Source organism: Lethenteron reissneri, chromosome 46 (genome assembly GCF_015708825.2).
Source record: "Lethenteron reissneri isolate LAM-NWPU_2019-01 chromosome 46, ASM1570882v1, whole genome shotgun sequence".
NCBI lineage: Eukaryota > Metazoa > Chordata > Hyperoartia > Petromyzontiformes > Petromyzontidae > Lethenteron > Lethenteron reissneri.
Genome location: NC_083824.1, coordinates 11,157,734 through 11,179,366, shown reverse-complemented (window position 1 = coordinate 11,179,366; position 21,633 = coordinate 11,157,734). Strand labels below are relative to the sequence as shown.

Genomic DNA, 21,633 nt, shown 5'->3' with positions numbered 1-21,633 from the left:
GTGTTTTTGTTGGGTTCCCCCGAGTTGCATAGCAGCGACATGCAATACCCCGGTAACTCGAGTCCCGGGCTGCAATAACAGCGCGCTGCGCCACCCCTCGCGCTCCTCCGTTCCAAAGCTTTTACAGGAGCCCGACCCTTTTTTATTGTTTTTTTTTTTTAAGTGGCGGAGAAGATGAATGCGCCCCGCGCGCTAGAGTTACATTAGGCGGGCAGGAATTTTCTGAGCAACGGAATCTCACTCAACTGAGCAAACACAACCTTTTGCCGTGAAAACTCTTCTCCCCTTCGAGCCACCGCTGCGTCGCCACCCCTCCTCCCCCCCCGCCCGCTCCCCTCCCCCCCCCACCGCTCCCCAGCACAGCCACCTCAGCGCCCGCCTCCCATCAACCGCCATCCTCACGTGTTCCGCCCGCCCGTCCGCTCTCTCGCTCTCAAGAATGCCACAGAGACCGGCATGATGGATGAGCGCCCGACTCGCCCGCCCGCCTGTCCTCCTTTCCGCTCGCCGCCCCTCTCGCCCTCTCGCCTGCCCGCCGTGTGAATGCGCCCGCGTTTTCCCGAGGCCCGATTTCGAGGGCTCGCTTTCCACTGCCCCCCCACCCCCCCCTACAATCTCTTTTTTTGACCTTGGACGCAGAACGCGGGCACGTATTTTGCTAATTAACTAAGTTAATTTGCGAGCGTGTCGCTCCGTGCCGCCGTCGGCGACGGAGAACAAGAGACGGGGGGGGAGGGCGGCAGCAGCGTCGCCCTCCCCCGAGGGTTGAATGTCTCCGGATATGTCGGTGATTGCCGGAGCGTTGAAGTCGCGCGCCGTGAGAATGCTCTTAGAATAAGCCACCGGAGTCCGCGAACGCCTCCGTGCGTCTTCGAGGTACCGCCGGTGTGCACGCGGCTGTGCCGTGTGCGGGCGGCCCTCGGGAATTACTTTCGGTGCCGGGATAAACGGGTGCGTCCCGCGGCGGAAGGGACGACGCTCGCGCGCGGGGACTTTTAATATGCAGAGTCGACCGCAACTCCCCCAGACGACTTTTTGTGGTCCCTGGGCTCTTCCCCCGCATCAGGGCCCTCTGTCAATGAGACGCAAGCACACACGCACCAGTGCCTTGCTCTGCCTCGGGGTGACTGCTGGAGTTGGCCCAATGTATGCTCATCCACCTTGGTTATGTGACGCTGAGTGACGCTGAGTGAGGTTGCTGAGTGAGGCAGAGTGAGGCTGCTGAGTGATGCTGAGTGCCGTGAGTCGTACTGGGTGACGCCGTGAGGGCCGTGCGTGAGTGTCGTGCTGAGCTTGAGCGTCCTTGCCGTACAGGAGCGGTGCGAGTGGCGGCCGGCCCGGGCCACGTGTCGGTGCACGCCGGTGACGGCGCGGTGCTGCCGTGCGAGGTGAGCGGGGAGCCGCGGCCGTCGGTGCGGTGGATCAAGGACGTCGGGGAGCCGGGCGGGGAGCCGGGCGCGGCGCGCCGAGTTGTAACGCTGCCAGACGGGGCCCTGCAGATCTCCCGCGCCGAGCCCTCCGACGCCGGCACCTACCGATGCGTGGCGGAGAACGCGGCGTTTTCCCGGACGGGCGACGACATCCGACTCACGGTGGTGCCTGGTACGTCGCGGTCGTCAATCACAACCAGCAGCAGTAGCAGCAGCAGCATCAGCAATAGCGGTTGCATTCGCAGCAGCTTCTCAAGCTGACAAAGTTGTCTGAAACTTTGCATTAAATCCCACCACGTACGTTTTGTATTCACGGCGGTGCGCGTGTTTTTTCGATTTAAAGCTTTCGTGACTGCAGGGATTCATCTTCTTGGTTCTTTCGGTAAAGTCACGTAGAAGGGAAATAATAAAATAATAAAAATCAAACAATAATATAATTCTCACGACGTTTCGGCCACAACGCAAGCAGCCGTCCTCAGGTGAAGAACAGGTCTGTCGGAAAGACAGCGTCTGAATGCGTGCACGTGTGTATTTGCGCGTGTGTGCGCAGAGCCGGGGGTCGCTCGGCGGGCCGCCTTCCTGCGCGTGCCCAAGGACGTGGAGGCGCTGCTGGGCCAGGCCGCCATGCTGGAGTGCTCGGCCAGTGGGTTTCCCCGGCCCACTGTCCGGTGGGAGAAGGGAGGCAAGGCCGTGCACGAGAGGTGAGATGCCCAGCCCGGGCGGGAGCCACACTCGGCGCTCGTAGGGCCCGCTGCCTTTGGGCGCTGCGAGGCCACGGGCACGCGACGCCCGGTCCACGCGACGCGAGATGTTGACTACCTCGTCTGGTGCGCAGGAGCTCGTGGGTTCGATCCCGGCCCCGACACCTCGATGTTCTCCCCGTGGTTGCGTGGATTTTTCTCCAGGTCCTCCACATTTAGAATCAAGTGCGTTGTAGGGTATTTGGCTGCTATACATTTGCACATGATAAGCCACTTAATTGGGCTATATAGCTCAGTTAGCCTTACCTGGTAAAATAATTATATTTTTTTAGTTTTATTCACAGCGACCCCGAGAATGACCCTCCCCTTGACTTGACCTGATAGACCAGCATCAATCCTGGGGTCACTTGAACGGTTTTTTCCACCTAAATATTTTGGAAGCGGTATCTTGTACACCTAAGGAACACCCACGGTATGCTTAATGCTTAATGGGATAACCGCTCGGCGAAAAGTCGACAGCTGCTATGGATAGACGCGGCCCCGGCATAGCAACGTGGAACCGTCATCAGATGTTCTCGGTAGCTGGCGGCCGATTTGGCACCACAGCTCATGAGACGCTGGCTGGCGACGGTGGAGCGGCTGGCACGGCGGCGGCGACGGTGCCCACTGATGCCAAGCGCTCGACGCCCCATCCCCCCACCCCCCCACCCCACCCTCCGCAGCGAGCACGTGAAGGTGGTGGGCGGGGGCCACCTGCTCGTGGAGGTCGTGACCCCGGGGGACGCGGGGCTCTACTCCTGCACCGTCGGGGAGGGCGCCGACACCATGCAGGCCAGCGCCGTGCTCACCGTACACGGTGAGACTCCTCCTCTTCACCCAGCCTCCACCTCCTCCTCACCCAGCCTCCACCTCCTCCTCCTCCACCTCCTCACCCAGCCTCCACCTCCACCCCCTCACCCAACCTCCACCTCCTCTTCACCCAGCCTCCTCCTCCACCTCCTCCTCCACCTCCTCACCCAGCCTCCACCTCCACCCCCTCACTCAGCCTCCACCTCCTCCTCACCCAGCCTCCACCTCCACCTCATCACCCAGCCTCCACCTCCACCCTCTCACCCAGCCTCCACTCCACCTCTTCATCCAGCCTCCACCTCCACCCTCTCACCCAGCCTCCACCTCCACCTCTTCACCCAGCCTCCTCCACCTCTACACCCAGCCTCCACCTCCACCTCCTCACCCAGCCTCTACCTCCTCTTTACCCAGCCTCCACCTCCACCTCCTCACCCAGCCTCCACCTCCACCTCTTCACCCAGCTTCCACCTCCACCCCCTCACCCAGCCTCCACCTCTTCACCCAGCCACCTCTTCTCTCACACCCTCACTGCCCAATCCTCCCTCGCATCCACACAGCCGCCTCCTGTCTCTCTCCTCTGCGCACGCACACACAGGCACGTACAGACACAGACAGAGATTCCCCATATACCCTGAACAGGCTGTTGTGACAAGTGCTGTTAGCGAGCACCTATGGAGGCCGGCACAGCAACACGAGGGGGTTGGTGGCCACCACTATGTCCGCCCGCCTTTGTCTCCATAGCGGCGATGAGTCGACCTTATTAGAGGCTAGGGGAGGCCCGAGTCTGGTTTAGATAATTGTCTGCACATGCGTACGCACGCACGCACGCATGCGCACGCGTCACCTCGGATACCGGGTCCAGCAGGGGGAAGGAAGCGATGGCGCGGTGTGATGGCATCATTGGAATTATGACCTCTCGACCTTCACCCTCAGCGGTGGGGAACGTTGTCCTGCGGTCGAAAACAGGATTTTCAAATATCCTTAGCGGTCAGCCACACACACACCAAGGTCACTTATGTGACCGCATGAGGTCCGCGCGGTGAGGGAAGTGACTGTGGGTTGTTTCCAAGTGGTGGGCCTCGTTAGTGGCCACGCTGAACTGGTCGCAGGCCGTAGGTTTCCCCCGCCCCTGATCTGTAACCTTCCCCTCTCCCCCCCCATTTGTGTTGTGCCGCTTCGTGTGACGCGGACAGCCGATTCGATCGTTGCCAATTTCTCGTTTTACCCTCTTCGTCATCGAAAAAGACAGAAAGTCGTGGAATCGTGACTGCCGTCTGTTTGTTTGTCAGCACGCCGGCGGCTACAATTCCGAACGGGAACCTGTAGGGAACCGTTTGCCAGGCAACACGGTCATAGCTGGGTTTGGCGGACCGAGGCGCATTAATCGTCTATCGCGGCAATCGATGTCCTAATCGGCTGCGTCGTTGTACACGTGGGGTGGGGGGAGGGGTTGATCGCAACAAACGCGGGCGTGTGTGAAGAACACGAGGGGTCGTTAGATTTGAGGCTGACACAGTCTGGGGTCGTGGTGAAGCATGCAAACAAGTATGCTTTGATAATATACGCATTAAAGGAAGGCTGTCTCTGGTATAGGCCAATCACTTTCAAAGACAATGCATATATTATACGAGCATGCTTGTTTGCATTGTTTTGCCACAAATATGTGTGGTTAATGCAGACCTAATGCCTTGCAAAGGGGTATCTATTTAGTGTTTGAACATCATTAACTTACTCCTGTTTTATTTCCAGAAAGGGTAAAAACCTATCCTTGCTTTATTTTTTATTTTCATCATTTTGAAACTGGCAAAAAAGTCCCGTAGATAATGGGTATTTAAATTTTTTTTTTATTCACTAGTCTTCGAAGAGCTCAATCCAAGTGGACAAAGCCCTGAGTGAGTTGGCGACCTTGCCCACCGCCATTTCATTTGAATTTCATCGCACAAATTGAATCCCTCGCGAGCAATTAGGCGTTCGATTGTTCACCAATATTACAGCGCGCTACTTGGGTTCGTTAGCAGCTTTTATCTATTTAAACGCAATTATTGGGTGTAAGTTGCCACTCAATATTGCCGAATTTAATCGCGTGAATTAAATTGTCGCGCGCACGTCTGGCTTCGCGCAGTCGGGGTTCCCGTCCCTCCCGTCGAAGACGATGTTTTGAGAGAAGCATTTTAAAATACCGTACTCTCGTGGCAATTCAAGTTTGAGTTCCGTTCGTGGTTTCTCATTCACGACGGTGCTCCACGCGCGCCGGCTCGTTCGCCGATGGCGACGGCAGTGGCAGACGGGGTTTAGTCGACGCCGGTGGCTGCGGTGGGACCTTTGGCCCCCTTCCCGTGAGCGGTGCGGTGTCAGAATTCTCCGCTGGGTGCTCACAGTTCGCTGGCAAGCGAGAGAGCCTTTAGCGATCTCATCCGTTATAGGAATTGACGAGGTGGAATTGATTACAAGGATAATTGTGACAATGATGATGATAATTGTGATTAGCACAACGATGAATAATAGTTTGAAGGTTTGATGATGATGAAGATGGCGATTAAGGTAACTGTGATGATGGTAATAAGTAGAGTAATGGTGCGGACGAAGATACGGATATTGGTGAGTTTGATTTTGGTGATGAAGGTGACGAATTATTCTGGGTCTCAGAGTCCCACGGAGAGACTTCCCGTGAGCTCGTTCTCCCATTAGCATTATCGCAGCTGAAACACAGCGTGGTGCTTCAAAATGTTTTGAACACTGCTGAGACTTTGCAACAAAACCACGAGAAATGTGCTGCCACCGGGCTCTGGAGACCACCTGGAGAAGATTCCAGGCACGCGTTGACAACGATGGCAAGCAAGTGGAGACTTTGACTTTTTGAAGACATTAACATACATTAGTTATTACGTTACAGTGCATTGTCCGTTCTTTTTCCATTAAAAACGATAGTCCAATATAAGTGTTAACATTTTTTTGAAGCACCCTGTATCCCCCGTCCCACTGCACGTTTCCAGCTCAAGGGCACCTCTCCGAGGCCTGCCTCGGAAGGCCCACAACGAACAAAAGAGTGTCCGCGCGGCCCAAGCGATCGCTTTTCATTTCTGTTACCGACCCCCCCGCCACGCTGCCGTTGTCTTGGCCGGTGCCGGCCTCCCAGGGTCCCTGCCTCCATCAATTATTTACTCCTCGCGAGTTCATTGGGGACGCCCGCTCAGGCTGCTCCCTCCGCCGCCCCCCCGCGCTCGCTCCGGAGGAAACCAGCTGAGCACTTTGCGAGCGGTGCGTGCGCTTTTGCGAGACGCTGTTTTTTTTTTTAAACAAAATAAAAATCAATAAATTAAATTCCACAGCTGGCAATCGCGTTGTGCGGCACCACCACCACCACCACCCCCACGCACCGCCCCCGAATCTGCAGGATGCCTGAAAGCCGCTGCTACCGCTACTGCCGCTTAAGTAAAGGTCATTAATTAAGTCGCACAGCATGAGCCCTGGAGCCAAAAGGTTCCTGAATTAAAGATGTGACGCGGTCGAGTGTTTTTGTTAGCGCTGCTGGTGATGGTGGAGCTCGCTCGCTAATCTTGAAGGCGGAAAAAAAATGAGCGGTGTCGCGAGTGAGGCTACGGAGGGGGAGATGGACATTCATTGATTCTCCTGTCCAGTATTCCTTCGGGGCTAATGAGAAGATTAGGGAACGTTGATGCGGGGTGGAGGGGATGGTGCTCGTGCTGCTCGTGGGGCCTCCAGGACAAAGGGGATGTTAATGTTGTTGTTGTTCCCTTAACCCAGGAGATGAAATAGAAACATTGGGACGCTTGAAACAACAAACGGTCTCTCTCGCAAGGGCAGACCTGCGTCACGCCCCCCCCCCCCCCCCCCCGGTCTAGGAAGACAAAGGTGGTTGGGCATGGTGCTGGCCACACAAATCCATATTTTCCTCCGCTGGCTTGAATAGGCCCTTGTAAATAATGCTTATGCCCCCCCGCACCTCTGAATAGCACGGTTGGCTACGTACATGTATGTACATGTACGTACATGTATGCACATGTATGTACATGTATGTACATGTATGTACATGTATGCACATGCTCCTCCACGGGTAAATCTCTGCGGGCCGGCAACCGTTCAGGAGTGGCTGGCGCTGCCCGTGCGCACAGGGCACAGGCTCAACGGCGCCAGTGCATCTGGGCAGTCCTGGCATCCTGCCTCGTGCCAGCCACAGAACCGTGGGCATTTGAAATCAACTCTGTTGATGAGCCCATTTACGATCGCAGCTCTGCTGGCTTCGTGCGTGCGCTAATGAGCAGCAGTCGACTGAAGGTCTTTCGCTGCGTTGCTGAATTATAATCAAGCGCTGGCGTGGTGAGCGGGTAGTCGTACAACAAGCAACCTTCTTGATGTGAATGACTGCATTGAGCCGTGCCTTGCATTGCTGTGCTCGTCGGCTGCTCTGTGCGTGCGTCTCGCCACGCACCGCTTAACTAGCTAAGAGCAGGAGCATCACGGTAAGTAAATGTCCTTATGTCTATAACTGCTTCACAACGAACGCTATTATTCAGCGTGGATAATGTGACGTTTTCACGACGCGATTAGCTCAATGCAAAGCATTAAATGAGAATGTTTTGCATAATGGCCTCGCTCGCAGGCCGACATCAAGTGCAAGACTCTGATAACACGGTGGACGGCGTGGGTCTGAACGGTCGCGCGCGGTGTGCCGGTGAATGATGCGAACGCCGCTGTCCCACAGCTCCCCCGCGGTTCTCGTTCCCCCCGCGGGACGCGCTGGCGCACGAGGGCGCGGATGTGGAGCTGGCGTGCGGCGTGGAGGGGAACCCCGCGCCCTCAATCAAGTGGCTTAAAAACGGCGACACCGTCATTCCCGGCGACTACTTCCACATCGCGGTGAGAACCGCGGCCCGTGGCCTTCACGGCCCCCCCCCTCCCCCATTGTCAATCCGTGGCCGGACGAAGGCCTTCCCACGACGTGTCGGTCGGAGGGCTCGTTTGACCATCACGCTGGTCACCATGCTGGTCATTACAGGTTGGTGAAGGGGACGGGGGGGGGGGGAGCCCCGGGACCGGATTCGATGTTGCTCGCAGGGGAGCAAATCCGGGGTGCTGGGTGCATCGCGTCGTGTGTGCCAACCACACCGCCGCCACTCCACTGCGATCAATATTAATTGCCCTCAATCCAGGAGAGTCTGACTCATTGTACAGACTCTAATTGGGCTGCTGGGCCAATTCGTTATCGGTGTTAACGACCTGCTCCCTTGCGATGCTGCAACGCGCTCCTGACACAGCGGGCGGTCTCATGTCGTGGAGACCTTTGCGACCCCGATTTTGACCACTTACGCTTGCATACGTTTGACGATTGTTATATATTAATTATACCACAATAATAATATAACCATAATAATGAGTGTGATTACACCGTGAAAATACCACGTAAATAATTCAAATAATAATTATGAAAACAGCAATAATTATCATAATCATTATATATTATATTGCACACATGGGACAGGCACGGGCAGAATTCCCTCGCCACCCATCGTCCGCGCAGAGCCCTTGGCGACGGAGCAAGCAGGGGAGCAAGCCCCTCGCCCGCTCGCACCGATACTTTCGCGGCTGTGCCCGCGACTCGAGCGTAACGTGCGAGAGAGAGACGCGGGCCTCGTTCATTGATGCTTTCCGCCGCCGCCGCCCCGGTCTAGGAGGAGCACACGCTCAAGATTCTCGGCGTCGTCAAGTCGGACGAAGGGATGTACCAGTGCGTCGCGGAGAACGAGCACGGGAACGTGCAGGCGGGTGCGCAGCTCCTCGTCGCAGACAGAGGTGAGTGACCGTCCCCCCCAGCGCGCGGTGCGGGAGAACTGGGCTGCACAAGATTTAATTTAGTTGTTTTATTTGATTTTGTTTTCACCTACGTGACTTTACCAAAAAAACCAAAGAGTTAAGATACCCTAGGCGACGAGACACAAGTCGGCGGCCCTGGCACCTGGGCGGTACGGAGCGTGGCGCCCAACGCCTCGGGCGAAGAAGGGATGAGTCTCGCCGCGACCCTTCGTGCCGCCGGACGGCGGTTCATCTGGAAGCGACGCCGCGTATATCTGCCTCTCAGATAGCCTGCTCGACGATGAGGCCTGCACTGCTTCTGCTGCTATATAAAAAAAAATGCGGCAACAAATGGCGGCTAATGGCGTGTAATTGTGCCTCCCGGAAAGTCAAATTGCGAGCGCTTAATAGCTTTTAAGAAATAGCCATTTAAAATTCTTCGTTACAAAGTGGCTCGCGAAAAAAAAAGAGGGGGGTGGGAGGGAAACAACATCGCAATAAAGAACACGTGACCCGTCGCTCGCCACATTTGCGGCTACCGCGGGGGTGTGTGCGGCACGAACGCAAACAACAGCGCCTCTTCACGGCGGTTGCACTCAAGCCGTGGGTCCCCCCACCACCACCACCCACCCACATGAGCCGGCCCGGCGAAGTCGTTTAGAATTCTTTACATTCGGAGGAAACGGCCAAGACCGATAACTTGGAGAGCAAATTAAGGAAGTCTATCGGCAGCAATCAGAGTTATGGGAGAAGCACTGCGAGCCAGACTGCACAGCTGCTTTGCTTTAAAGGCAACAATAAAAGTGCAATCCACAGCTGCGGCCATCCCAGCAGTCCTTGCAGGCATCCCTCTCTCTCGCGGGCTCGCCGATGATCGTATTTACCTGTGAACGCGACGACACAACGCCCTCTCCGGTTACGGCGTTCAACGCGTGATCGCATTCAACACGCGATCGCGCGACGTTAAATTACCCTGTCCGTGGGAATGGCGCGAGAGCCGACTGTGCGTGGAGAAATACCAATCCATCGCGGCGCTTAACGCCAGCGCCCAAAGAGAAACCCGACTCCTTGTCCCTCTGCCGTTGGTGCCCCCTGCTTTTGCGTTCGATGTCGCGGTTTGGATTCGTGTTTTGGGATGGCCGTGCGGGATCTGTTTTGGTTTTTGGGATTGTGTCTGCGTGTGCGTGTGGGGATCGGTGTGCACATAGCCTGGCACAAGCGCCGTGGTGACGTCACATCCACTGAATGGAGAATGGCGGTTGTTGTTGTTGTGGGGAGCGGTGGCGCAGCGGTTAGCGCGCCGCGCTGCAAACCCGGCAACCCCGAATCCGATTCCTGCTCACGGCCGACACCGGTGACAATTGTCTGAACCGGTCCTGGGCCCTCCCCTAGGTCCGCTCGCCCTCAAACGAGTAACCGGTGCGGTGCGTGGTAAACGTCGCCACTGGGGAGACAAAGGCGGCCGGGCGTGGTGCTGGCCACCCACCCCCTTGGTGCGCCGCGCCGGCCTTCGTAGGTGCTGCTCGCAAGAACGGCACTTTGTCCAAACCGCTTGTTCCAGGCTGCACGGTGGTGGGGGGGGGGGTGGAGCCTTTGTCTTCTGAGCGCGGGCTCTCGTGTTCGGCGTGTCCGTGTGTTCAGTTTTAAGAAGGGGAAGAAAAAAACCCTGTGGTGGCGGCGGCGGTGAAGGAATGCGGCGGCGCTTCCTGGCCCGCCGCGCTGCTGCTGCTCGTGGAGCGGCGGGCGGTGTGTGGGGGGGGGGGGGCTGTGTGCGGGGGGGGGGGGGTGCTGTGTGCGGGGGGAGGTTACGCCGAGTCGCCCCCATTAGCTCCCATTACGAAGCCCTCGTCGGGACGGTTCACTCGGCCTCACTCGTCGCGAGCGCGCGCCAGTTCCCGGGGCTACGCCAGAGAGTTGTGCGCTGACGCGACGCCGCCTGCCGCCCTGTGCGTGGAAGGGTACTGGCGGGTGTTCGTGTTGTCGAGTCGTTTGCCAACCCAGTTAAAAACAACGACAACAACAACGACAAAAACAACGACAACAACAACAACAACCCCACGTGTTCCTCACGTCGTCGTTACTGCTCCTAAGGCCGCTTGGCTGCATTGATTTTTTTGTTAAATCGAGTTTGACCCAGAAGGCGGATTCTTTACAAAGAATACGAATTAAATCGAGACGCAAAAGCCGTACTTTTTACTTTTTTCACTGGTGCGTTGGTGGCGGCTTTCGTGGTAATCCGATCCGGCCCCGGCGTCTCGGCAGTTGTGAGCGGCACTCGGGACGCTGGGAGCTCACGTTCTGGTTGAGGGTTGACTCGGCGAATAACTCTTCCGGAGAATGATAAAACGAGCACTGCTTTTTGGGGGGAGTCAACAGTGGTTGTCCAGTGGAGAAACTCGCTCCCGCCAAAGGAACGGCCGCGAGAGATGCTGCCGCCGCCGCCTTCCCGGCTCGTTGGGCCGATCGCTCGCGCAGGCCAGGCCGTGCGGCGGCCGTTGCGCGCCGGATTTTTGACGCGGCGCGAGCACGGGGAGAAAGGGCCGAGCCTGGGGAGGTAGCTCCACAGATGTGACGAGTCACTTCTCAGCCACCGTCTCCTGAAAGAAAATACCGAATCATAATAATTCACAGCCCTTTTCCAGTCCACTGCTGGATGAAGGCCTCCCCTAAACTGTCGGTCACGAGGGCTGCGTTGGCCGTACTTCACCACGCTGGTCAGTGTGGGTCGAAGGGTGGACGCTCAGGACTGGTTCAGATATCACCCCGCCGCTCATGTTAGCCGCGGCCGGGAATCTAACTCGTGTTGCTCGCCCTCCTTCAACACCCGTGGCCCGCGTAGTCGAACAACTCCCCCCTCTCTCCCCTCCCCCCATGACCGACGTGGCATGGGGAGGCGTTCACCCGAGGCGTCGCACCACCCGTGGCCGCGGATTGGGCACGCGTGCTCCGACCCCTCGCGCTCGAACCTTCACTGCGCAGATCGAACGGCGGATCGTAGAAATCGCGGCCGTGAACATCCGAGTCGATTTTTGCGGCCGCCGCCGCGACGGGCTTTCCCCGTCGTCACGTTCTTTTGAACCGTTTTGATTCGGGTTGCCACGCTCGTGCTGTTTCTTGCGCGCGTGCATCGAGGGTTTTTACTTGTGGGATTGGTAGAGTGGGGGTGGGGGGGGCAGTTCCATCGGCAGGCTGAGAGAGAGACTAATATTGGCGTAGGCCTTGTAACGCGAGTCTCGCTCTGCGCCCGGAGGAGGCTTCTCAGTTGTTGGTCCCAGCATCCACCTATAAGCTAACAAAAACTCTTTATGAACTATGTTTATTTAACCAGGTGAGACCCACTGAGCTATATAATAGCCCTTTATTTCAGAAGCGACCTGGCTATCGCAAATTATTGATGAACGAAAATGTGGCTCATCACGTGGAAATTTATAGCAGCCAAACACCCTCGAAACGCACGCTTCTGGATGTGGTGGGAACAAACCAGAGGACCCAGAGAAAAATCCACGCCACCACTGGGAGAGAGAGACACGCAAACTCCAATTATACAGCAGGCGTCAGGGTCGGGACCGAACCCACGACCTCCTGTATACCAGGCGAGGTAGTTAACACCTCGCCACCGTGGCGCCCCAACCACCTCTGGGGTTGAGCAGCTGCTGCAGTCCACTATGTTGACGTGGGTTCCGTCCGCCTCTCTCAATTCCCCCCTGCGGCTCTGCTCAAGATAACAAACAAGGACGTCGTCAGTTCTACGGAACAATCTCCGTTCAACGGCACCAACAACAACAGCGCCAACAATAGCGCCAACGATAGCATCAGCGATGAGGTGACAGTGGTGGATTTTATTTGAACGCAGAATTCGTATGTGCCAAATGAGCCGTGTGCACGTGGGGGTGGGGGGGCACTCGGCGCATCTATTCGCTGGCTGACGTGGAAATCTGGCTCTGGCCTAAAGCCCCCCATGGAGCGGCGAGTTTGAGAGCTCCGGGCCAAAGAGTGGGAGCTGCCAGTTGTCCGTTTGGCACAAACACCTTCCCCCCACTCCCCGTCTCTCACCCACACTCCACTCGCCACCGCCCCCTCAACGCGGTGCCAAAAACCATCGCCGCACGGTGACAACTCTGCATTTGCTGAGATAGCAGAAGCAACAGCAGCAGCAGCAGCAGCAGCAGCACCAGTAGCACCAGTGGCCCCGATTGCCGCATGCATAAACCATCTCACGAACTCCGGTCATCCTCGCAGCGGCTTCTGGCTAACCATCGAACTAAGACAGTCACTGCATCGCGCGCCTTCAGACGCGCTTCTGCGGACGTCTGGAACGTGCTCTGCCTTCCGGCATTAGGAAGCCACTGGAGCTATCCACTTTTAAATCAGCGAGATTGAAAACTCATCTCATTTATAACTGCTTTCTGTGTTTAATTTGCTTTCCTTCCCCCGCACCTCTGATTAGCACGGTTGGCTACGTACGGCGCGAAAGAAGTTCAACGTACTGTACGTATATATGCGCAGCAGTTGCTCACAGAGGTGCTCTCAAAAATGTGCAAAAAACCCCCAGCACCTTTCAGGTTCTTAAGACTCTCCCGAGCCGGTGTCGGGTTTCTGTGATCCTCGTTGATAAGGCAGGGTCCGGTTCTCGCCCGCCCACCCACCCACCCACTCCCTGGCCGTGTCGTGCCACGCCGAGTGCCGGGCTTGAGTCCTCGCTTTTAAGCGCGGGCGCGCAGGGAGTTATCACCAGGGAACATCGCCACGGCTTCCCGGGGACGCGCAGTCGTAACCCGACACACACACACACGTGCAAGCAGGGCCCGCTCGGCGCACGCTGATGGACGCGTTCACAAAGCGACATCGCACAGAACACAAAAAGAAAAGAAGCTGAACGCTTTGTCTGTGGTGGGGGGGGGGCAGAAAGACGCAGCGTGGACGGAGGGTTGCGCCGCCGAGTGCCGATCGCTTGACTCTTCATTTTAGCGACAGGCCCTCTTGTTATCAACAGCAACGGTAATCGGTGCGATTCATATCCGCGCGCAGAATTCGTGCGGCGAGCTGCCAAAGGCCCAGAGGCGAATTCCGGAGATGTGCTTGAGGGCAAAAATCAATCAAAAGCGTTCGAAAGGTAATTGCCAATAACAGAAGTGACTTTTTTATAACGGGAACCGCGCGGGGGAGACGTGGCACTCGCGAGAACGTACGCTGAGATTTCATTGGAGCGGGGAATCGTGGGAAGTGGAGCACGGGCGTTGGATGGATGACATTGGAGGATGGTTAACATTTCGGACTTGTGAAGAGGTTGTTGGGAGAAAGGCAGAAAAAATTTAATTTTAAGAAGAACATCTTCTGAGTCGAAGATGGAACCCGAACTGGTGATGGTGCGGGCCTCGCTCCCCTATTAGTGATGGTGGGGGCCTCGCCCCCCTATGTCCTGAGCGTGTGCATGACCAGCGGCGTGTGTGGCATCGCCGTGGGGGTCGTGATGGGACGCCCTCGCTTGCGCGTGTGTGTGTGCGGTCGCCGCCTTTGTTGTGGGTTCGCGTCTCCGCGCGTCGTTCCCATCGTGCCTTCATATTTTTTTTGCCTAATGTTCGGAATGTTGTGCATTCGTAGCCACGCGCCCGTGACCCTATTTCCACGCCCGCGCGCGCAGCCCGCGCGCCCTGCGTCCGCTCCGTGCGTTCGCGTTGAGGCCGACGAGAGGGTGTGCGGTTCTGATCAGCAACTCGTTCATCGCCGGTGTTGTCGGGGAGATCTGGCGAGGAGAAGAAGGGAAAGAAGGGGTGCTAATGGGGTGGTAGACGTGAAGTCTGGGATGCTGGGCGCGTCGGATAAGCCCTGGAGGGGGGAATGGGAAGAATGGATTGGGGGGGGGGAGGTGTTGGTGGGGTGCCGGGTGTGAGGAGGAGGAGAACCTGTGGGGGAGGGGAGATGAGGCTGTAATAGTTGGGGGAGGAGGGGAGGAGTTGAGGGTGGGGGGGTTGTGCCGGATTGCTCAAATTAGAGGTGCCTGCCCCCACACGCTCATTTTGCCTAATTAGTCACGCCCGTGCGAGCAATGGCTAGCATCTGGCCTTGCCAGGGACAGGAAACAGCAGCAACAGCAGACTCTCCTCCGTGCGCACTGCCAGCCCCCACGTGTGCTGCTTGCTGCTGGCCGTGCCATAATCGCATTTTCTCGGGCCGCAGAGGGGCGAGCGGCCCAGGTCCACCGTGGCGAGATGTTAACTACCTCGCCCGGTGTACGGGAGGTCGTGCGTTCGATCACGACCCCTGACGCCCGCTGTATATTTGGAGTTTGTGTGTGACTCTCTCTCTCGACCCCCGTGGTCACGTAGATTTTTTCCTCTGGGCCCTCCGTGCCAATTCGTTACTAGTACAGTACATCGGTGTGTTGGAGAGCAAATCCACAACATTTACAATCTGAGCACGACGTTTCGTCAGTAATTACAACTAGCTTCATCAGGCGACAGCCAGATTTGTGGAGAAATCCTCCTTGTATATTTACGCGATCTAACCCAGAAACTGTTTTGTGGGTGATATTGGTCGCGAAAGCCTACTACGTGTGAAAATCAGTCCGCGTGTTTTCGAGTATTTGCCTGTTGATGTCAATGTCCACGCGACGATGAACCACTTTGTTGGGCTGTCATTCGTGATCGGCAGGCCGCTTTCTGAAACAGAGCCTCACACACGTGAACACACTCAAACGGAGGCCGTCTCAGCCACGCACGTGACACTTGACACGCTGACACCCAGACACGCGCCCAGACACCCACAGACCCTCGCACAAAGGGCCAAACAAAGACAAAGATTCCCAGTGGAGCCTTGACAGGCTGTCGGGGCAAGTGCTGTTAGCGAGCACCTATCAAGGCTGGAACGGCACACGAGGGGGTGTGTGGTCAACACCACACCCGGCCGCCTTTGTCTCTTCAATGGCGATATTTACACATCATTTGGTGCTGAGTCGACCTAGGGTTCAGATAATCGTCACTCGTGTTGACCGTGAGCGGGAATGGAACCCGGGATGGCCGGGTTCGTAATGCTAACCGCCACACCACCACTACACACACGACACTGACACACAGACACACAGACCCTTACACGCTCACCATAGGGGACTGTTTGTCCAGCTTGAAGCTCAAATCAATTTTCACCCACAGCCCCTGGGAGCTAATCTCCTGGGCTCCCTTCCCCCACCCAGCAGCCCCCAACGCTTCAGGAGGACCACGAGGCGGCGATGTTTTATGCATGAGATGATTAGCCCAGCAGGAACCGAGGGAGGGTGGGCGATAGGTGATGCGAGAGATATAGGTACAAAGGCAAAGATCCCCCGCGTAGCCCCTAACACGCTGTTGGGGCAATTGCTGTTAGGGAACACTTTGAGCGAGTGGTCAAAACCATGCCGGGCCACCAGTGCTGATGTTACACATCACGCCAGGTACTACTCATTTAAGGCTGATTCGACCTCGGGGGAGGCCCAGGACCGGTTCAGATATTCGTCACTGGTTAAGCGGGAATCGGAACCCAGGTCGCCGGGTTCGTAGCACGTCGCGCTAACCGCTGCACCACCGCTCCCTCTCCACACACGCACGCACGCACGCTCACAGATGCTTAACAAAGACACACAGCACAATGCAGAGGCGTGCATAAAGGCCTCGAAGCCCTTTCCACGATATGATCACGAGTGTCGTTGCTGAGGCCTCAGGCGACAAACGTAAACATTCTGACAATTCCCTGCGCCACGCCGCCGTGCCTTGCACACGTCTCTCGATTACCGCACCCCTGCACGTTTACAGGCACAAGTGCGCGCACACGTACACGGACACGTTGACACACACACACACGCGGCGCACGCGTCCACTGGCGCGTGCGCGCGCACACGTCACGTCGCACACAAACAGACCGGTGAGTAGACTCGCACAGCACGTGGGCGTGCACACATACGCACGGCATGGCACGCATACGCACGGCATGGCACGCATACGCACGGCATGGCACGCATACGCACGGCATGGCACGCATACGCACGGCATGGCACGCATACGCACGGCATGGCACGCATACGCACGGCATGGCACGCATACGCACGGCATGGCACGCATACGCACGGCATGGCACGCATACGCACGGCATGGCACGCATACGCACGGCATGGCACGCATACGCACGGCATGGCACGCATACGCACGGCATGGCACGCATACGCACGGCATGGCACGCATACGCACGGCACGGTTGCGCACGGCGATGGATTCGGACTGGGCAAATAGACACGGTGGTGTGCTGACAGAGTAACAAAAGAAGACGACAAAGATAATCCAAATAGCCGAATGCAGACTGTTGGGGCAATTGCCGTTAGCGAGCAGCACCTATGAAGCCCGGCACGGCACGCGAGGGAGTGCTGTTGGCCAGGAACATACCTCGCCACCTTTGTTCTAGAAAGTGCTGATGTATAAATCACTACACTAGGTAGTGGGTACATATCCATTGAAGCTGAGTCGATCTAGGGGAAGCCCAAGACTGGTTCGCTGGCATGGTGACACACATGCACACGCACAGAATGATAATAAGGCCAGGGCATTTTGCATAAACAAATAATCTAATGCAACAAAGGCCCCTTTGTTCTGATCCATTATTAATGTGCTACTCGAAGGGCCTATAAAGCTGCTTGTGAATTATGCGTCAGGCAGCAGATGATGGGTTGGCGTTATGGGTTAGCGAGTGGCACTGCTGTTTTGATCGTTGAGTATCGTCTGGCTCGGGCGCGTCAATTGCGACATGAATTACGGCGCATTAATTAACGATGGCTCGCTAAATGGGGCCCCGTCCGTAGCGCAGCACTTTCCCGCTCACTCCGACGAGGGACGTCGTGGTTGAGTGCGCCGTCGCTCGTCTTCCTGCTAACGAGCGTCGGTGCCGGTCCTCTCGTTAGCAGATACGAGAGGCCCGCTTTGTCCGCGGTTGCCCCGTTCGGCGGGCGGCGGCGGAGCAACGCAGGGGCAAGGTGGCCGTCGGCACCAGGGGTCTCGGCGGCTCTCGGGCGCCCGCCTGCCCGCTGAAGGGCCGGCGCGGTAATTTTTTGGGCAAGCGGTTTGAACCCCCCGGGGGTCAGCGCGGGGTTTAAACTTTAACCTCTCTTGAGGCGGGAGCGTGCGGGCTGGCGGGGGGAGGAGGGATTTGGCGACACAAAAAAGGCCAACGCGGGTGATGCTCTGCCGGCGGACGCTTCGTGCCCGCTCACTCCCCGGCGGGAAGGAAGATCCCGCGGTGAATTTGGCTGGCCGATGTTGGTGCTTGCCTCTGCAAACGCTCGCTAAGTGTGGGGTAAGGGTGCGCCGCTTTCCTTGGGTGTGAATAATTCATCGCGGCGATTATTGTGATTGCGTACACACGCGACGTAGCCGTGGACGCGCGGTACGGCGCCCCGCGTCGAGGTTGCTCCGGGCGTCGGCGCGCGCCCCCAGCATCTCAGCTGCAGCTGCCGCTCACGACAAAGGCGCCGCTCGCTGCGCTAATCGTGATCAGGGGCCCACCTGGTCACTCGCGGGTAACGCGCGCGCGCGCGTGCTGGAGGGGCTATAACGATTCCGTGCGAACAAGATTTCGATCGACGCCGTGGTGTTGCGATCGGTAGGAAGAGGCGTTGTCGTACGTCGTGCCGTGCCCAATGTGATCGCGACGGCGTTGGCTCTCTCTCGCTGGCAGCGCGCACACGCAGCACGGCGGTTCTGCCTCGGCGTTGATGTGGCTGAGACCGACCACCTGGCGGTTGAAGTGGTGTGACTTCCCGTGGTGACTCTCTACCGAAGACATCGTCACCGAACGCAGATGTCTCTCATTGGGTGCACAAAGAGGAAAAAAAACCCCACTGTGTCTCATCACGCAACATATATTGCATTGCATCAGCGTCACATGCCCTTTCACTTTTAATAGATTTGACCTCGGGTGTTGTACGAGTCCACTGATTACATGCGGATGAGTCAACGCACGAAGGACGGCATCAGCAGCAGCAGCACTGGGCAACGAGCGGGGCAGTCTTGTGTCCACCCCTACCCCCGTCCCCCCCGCGTTGAAACGCAACGGGACACACGCCCGCCGCGCCCGTGACTTCACGTCGCAGATTTGAGCGCAGACAAATGTCATCGCTGCCAGTGAAGGACTCGAGCCGTCAGTAGAAATTCCATGCCACTTCCTGGGAACGATTATAATGATGCATCGTCGTGCGCTGCTGGCTGGGCTCCTCACCACCCCAACGATAGTTCTACTGTTCGTGGGTGCTGCGGGCCTTTGCCTCCCAAAACTAGCTGGGTAACTGGCTACACGGGATTTTTCCGTGAAACAAATAAACATTGATTGGAATTTAAGTTTGGAAGCTATAATAATAATACTATAAAAATATTTTACCAGGTAAGGCCCACTGAGATTTTTAGCTTTTTTTCAGAAGTGACCTGGCCACAAATGACAGCGCAACGAAGTTGCTCGTCATGTGGATATTTATACCAACCAAATACTCTAAACGCTTGTTTCTAAATATGGAAGGAAAAACCGGAGGACCCGGAGAAGAATCAACACGACCACGGAGAGAGAAAGAGAGAGACACGCAAACTCCAAATTAACAGTAGGCATCAGGGTCTGGATCGAACCCATGACCTCCTGCATACCAGGTGAGGTAGTAAACATGTCGGCACTGTGGCGACAGCGAAGAGGAGGGAGTAGCAAATACAGGAGAATGACCACAGTTAATTTAAAATCGCTCTCACTTTTTAATTGTTGTGCTCCTTTTAATGTGATTCTTTCACCGGAATATTCTTCGGATCCTCACGTTACGTATCATCATGGCACTCTATCGCGTTATACGTGCACGGTGGGGGTGGCCTGCTGGCTCGGCGAGCGGAAATCATAGCGCTGAGACGGCGCTGTTGAGATCGTGAGATTGAATCCAGGAACCCCCCTCCCCGTGAGTCACCTGGGCTTCTCGTGTGCAGCGAGGGGCGGTGGGGTCGGCCCTCATCGCCAATGACCACAGACAATGAAACAAAAAAAAACTCCCACAATTAAAAACCGGCTTCCTCGCAATTCCACGTGTCAACTCTTAAACCAAAAGATGACCGTGCGGCGGCAAACACTCTTTGCAGGGCGTCTAGAAGGTGTGCTTCTTCCCGTGCGGATTTGTCGAAGTGACTGCCCGAATGGTGCCGATGGCATCGTCATGCTGGGTACATTATCTGACACGGGGTGGGGAGGGGGGGAGTGCACCGCTCGCTGGCGAGAGTTCTGTTACGTAAATATCTTCACGTCGTGACTTTGCACCGAGAGTGCAAGCGGAATAAACCTGTGAGAGAAAAAAACGAATGGAATGGTGCTTAAATGCATTTAGTGACATTTAACAGGCTCTGAACAGCACAGAGAGAACACGGTAATTTCTCCAAATCCAAAACAAATGACTCTGGGTCACGGGGGCGGCTTTGAAAATGCGAGCAGGTGGGTTACCGGCCCGGGGCAGGGAGGTGTGAGAGGGAGCGTGGCGCTTTTTAAACGTAGTGGAAATACCGGGAGGTGACTACCTTGAACCACCCTCGCCCTTACGAGGCATCGTCGGTGCAGCGATACCCTGCCGCAAGCACGCGACGAAGACTTTTGTCGCCTTTCAAACGGCCGCTCGCCGTGTCTTATTCCGCCAGGGATCTATCGAGCTGGAAGCGGCGTTGGCGAGGGAGGGGGACTCGCTCGCTGCGAGAGGCTCGCATCTCGTAGCGATCGGGCGGCGTGCGTGCATGGGTGGGAGCGTGAAGGAAGAAGCGGACAAAACGGGACGGAGCGTGCATCCGGTGGTCACCGTTGGGTTTACCTCGGCACTCGACCGTTGTCGCGATCTGCGTTCTGTTCCGCGCCGTCGCCCCCCCTCAAGCGCCGCGTGGCGCTCCGCTGGCGAGTGGCAGCGGCGCGGCGGGAATCAGAGCGCGGCCCCGCGACCGTGACTCGCTCTTGTAGTCGGTGTCACTGCCAGCTGCCCACAGACAACTTGGTAACACGTGGTAACCACATGGTACGCACAGGGTGAACCTGCTCGCATCTCGTGAAGACTTTGGGTCGGTTGTGAGTCTTCACCTCGGACTGGTGCGTGAGAATTGAAGACGCTTTTCAGCAAATACCCTCCAGGAAAATCCGCGTAGGCCTACGGACATATCTCGTTAGCGATTGCCGAGTCTTATCAGAGCAAGAGCACATTTGGAACAAGTCTTCCAAGATCACTGCCAGAACCAACCGGAGAGCTCCTGCATTCCGGAGAGCTCCTGCTAACATGCTTGTTTTTCTGTTTTTCTGTTTTGACCGTGGCGGCCTGGCTTCTGTGGTCATCCTGCCGCGCTCGGCAGCCGTCGGTGCTGGGCGGCGTGACTTTGTGACGTTTCTCTGCTCGCGAGCCGACGTCTTTCCGCGGCTTCCTCCCTCCTCCCCCGCCGCTCATTTATCCCACGGACGCATCCCTTCTCCCGCCGCTCGCTCTGCGCTCCGCTCACCGTTGACCCCTCCATCGGCCTCCCAGCGAGGACGCGTCTTAATTAAGAGCGATGCAGAAGCGAGGGGGAGGAGGAGGGCACGCGTGGCCGAGGGGCCGCACGGGGGATAGGGGGCGGCGTGCGCTCGGGATCGGGGGGGGGGGGGGGCAGGTGGCGGTGGGGCAGCTGGCCCGGGGGTCGTGGCGGGGAGGTCTCGCACGAGGGACCCCACTCGGCTCCCGTGGAGCCATCTGCCGGGCTGCCGTCTTGGCTCCGGCGATCTCGGCTCGCGCTCGGGGCGGCGTGGCGCTCGCGATGGCCCGGGGGGGTGGGCAGGGGGTGGCCGCCGTTGCCGCT

General features: G+C 57.2%; 1 protein-coding gene across 1 annotated transcript in view; it reads left to right on the top strand.

The window, feature by feature from the left end:
* LOC133354300 (neogenin-like) overlaps positions 1–21,633 on the top strand; it is a 98,065-nt gene that overhangs the window by 37,444 nt on the left and 38,988 nt on the right. The window contains 5 exon segments of the mRNA XM_061571054.1: positions 1,315–1,602; positions 1,981–2,131; positions 2,854–2,987; positions 7,704–7,858; positions 8,671–8,791. Coding sequence (XP_061427038.1) covers positions 1,315–1,602; positions 1,981–2,131; positions 2,854–2,987; positions 7,704–7,858; positions 8,671–8,791 — 849 coding nt within the window.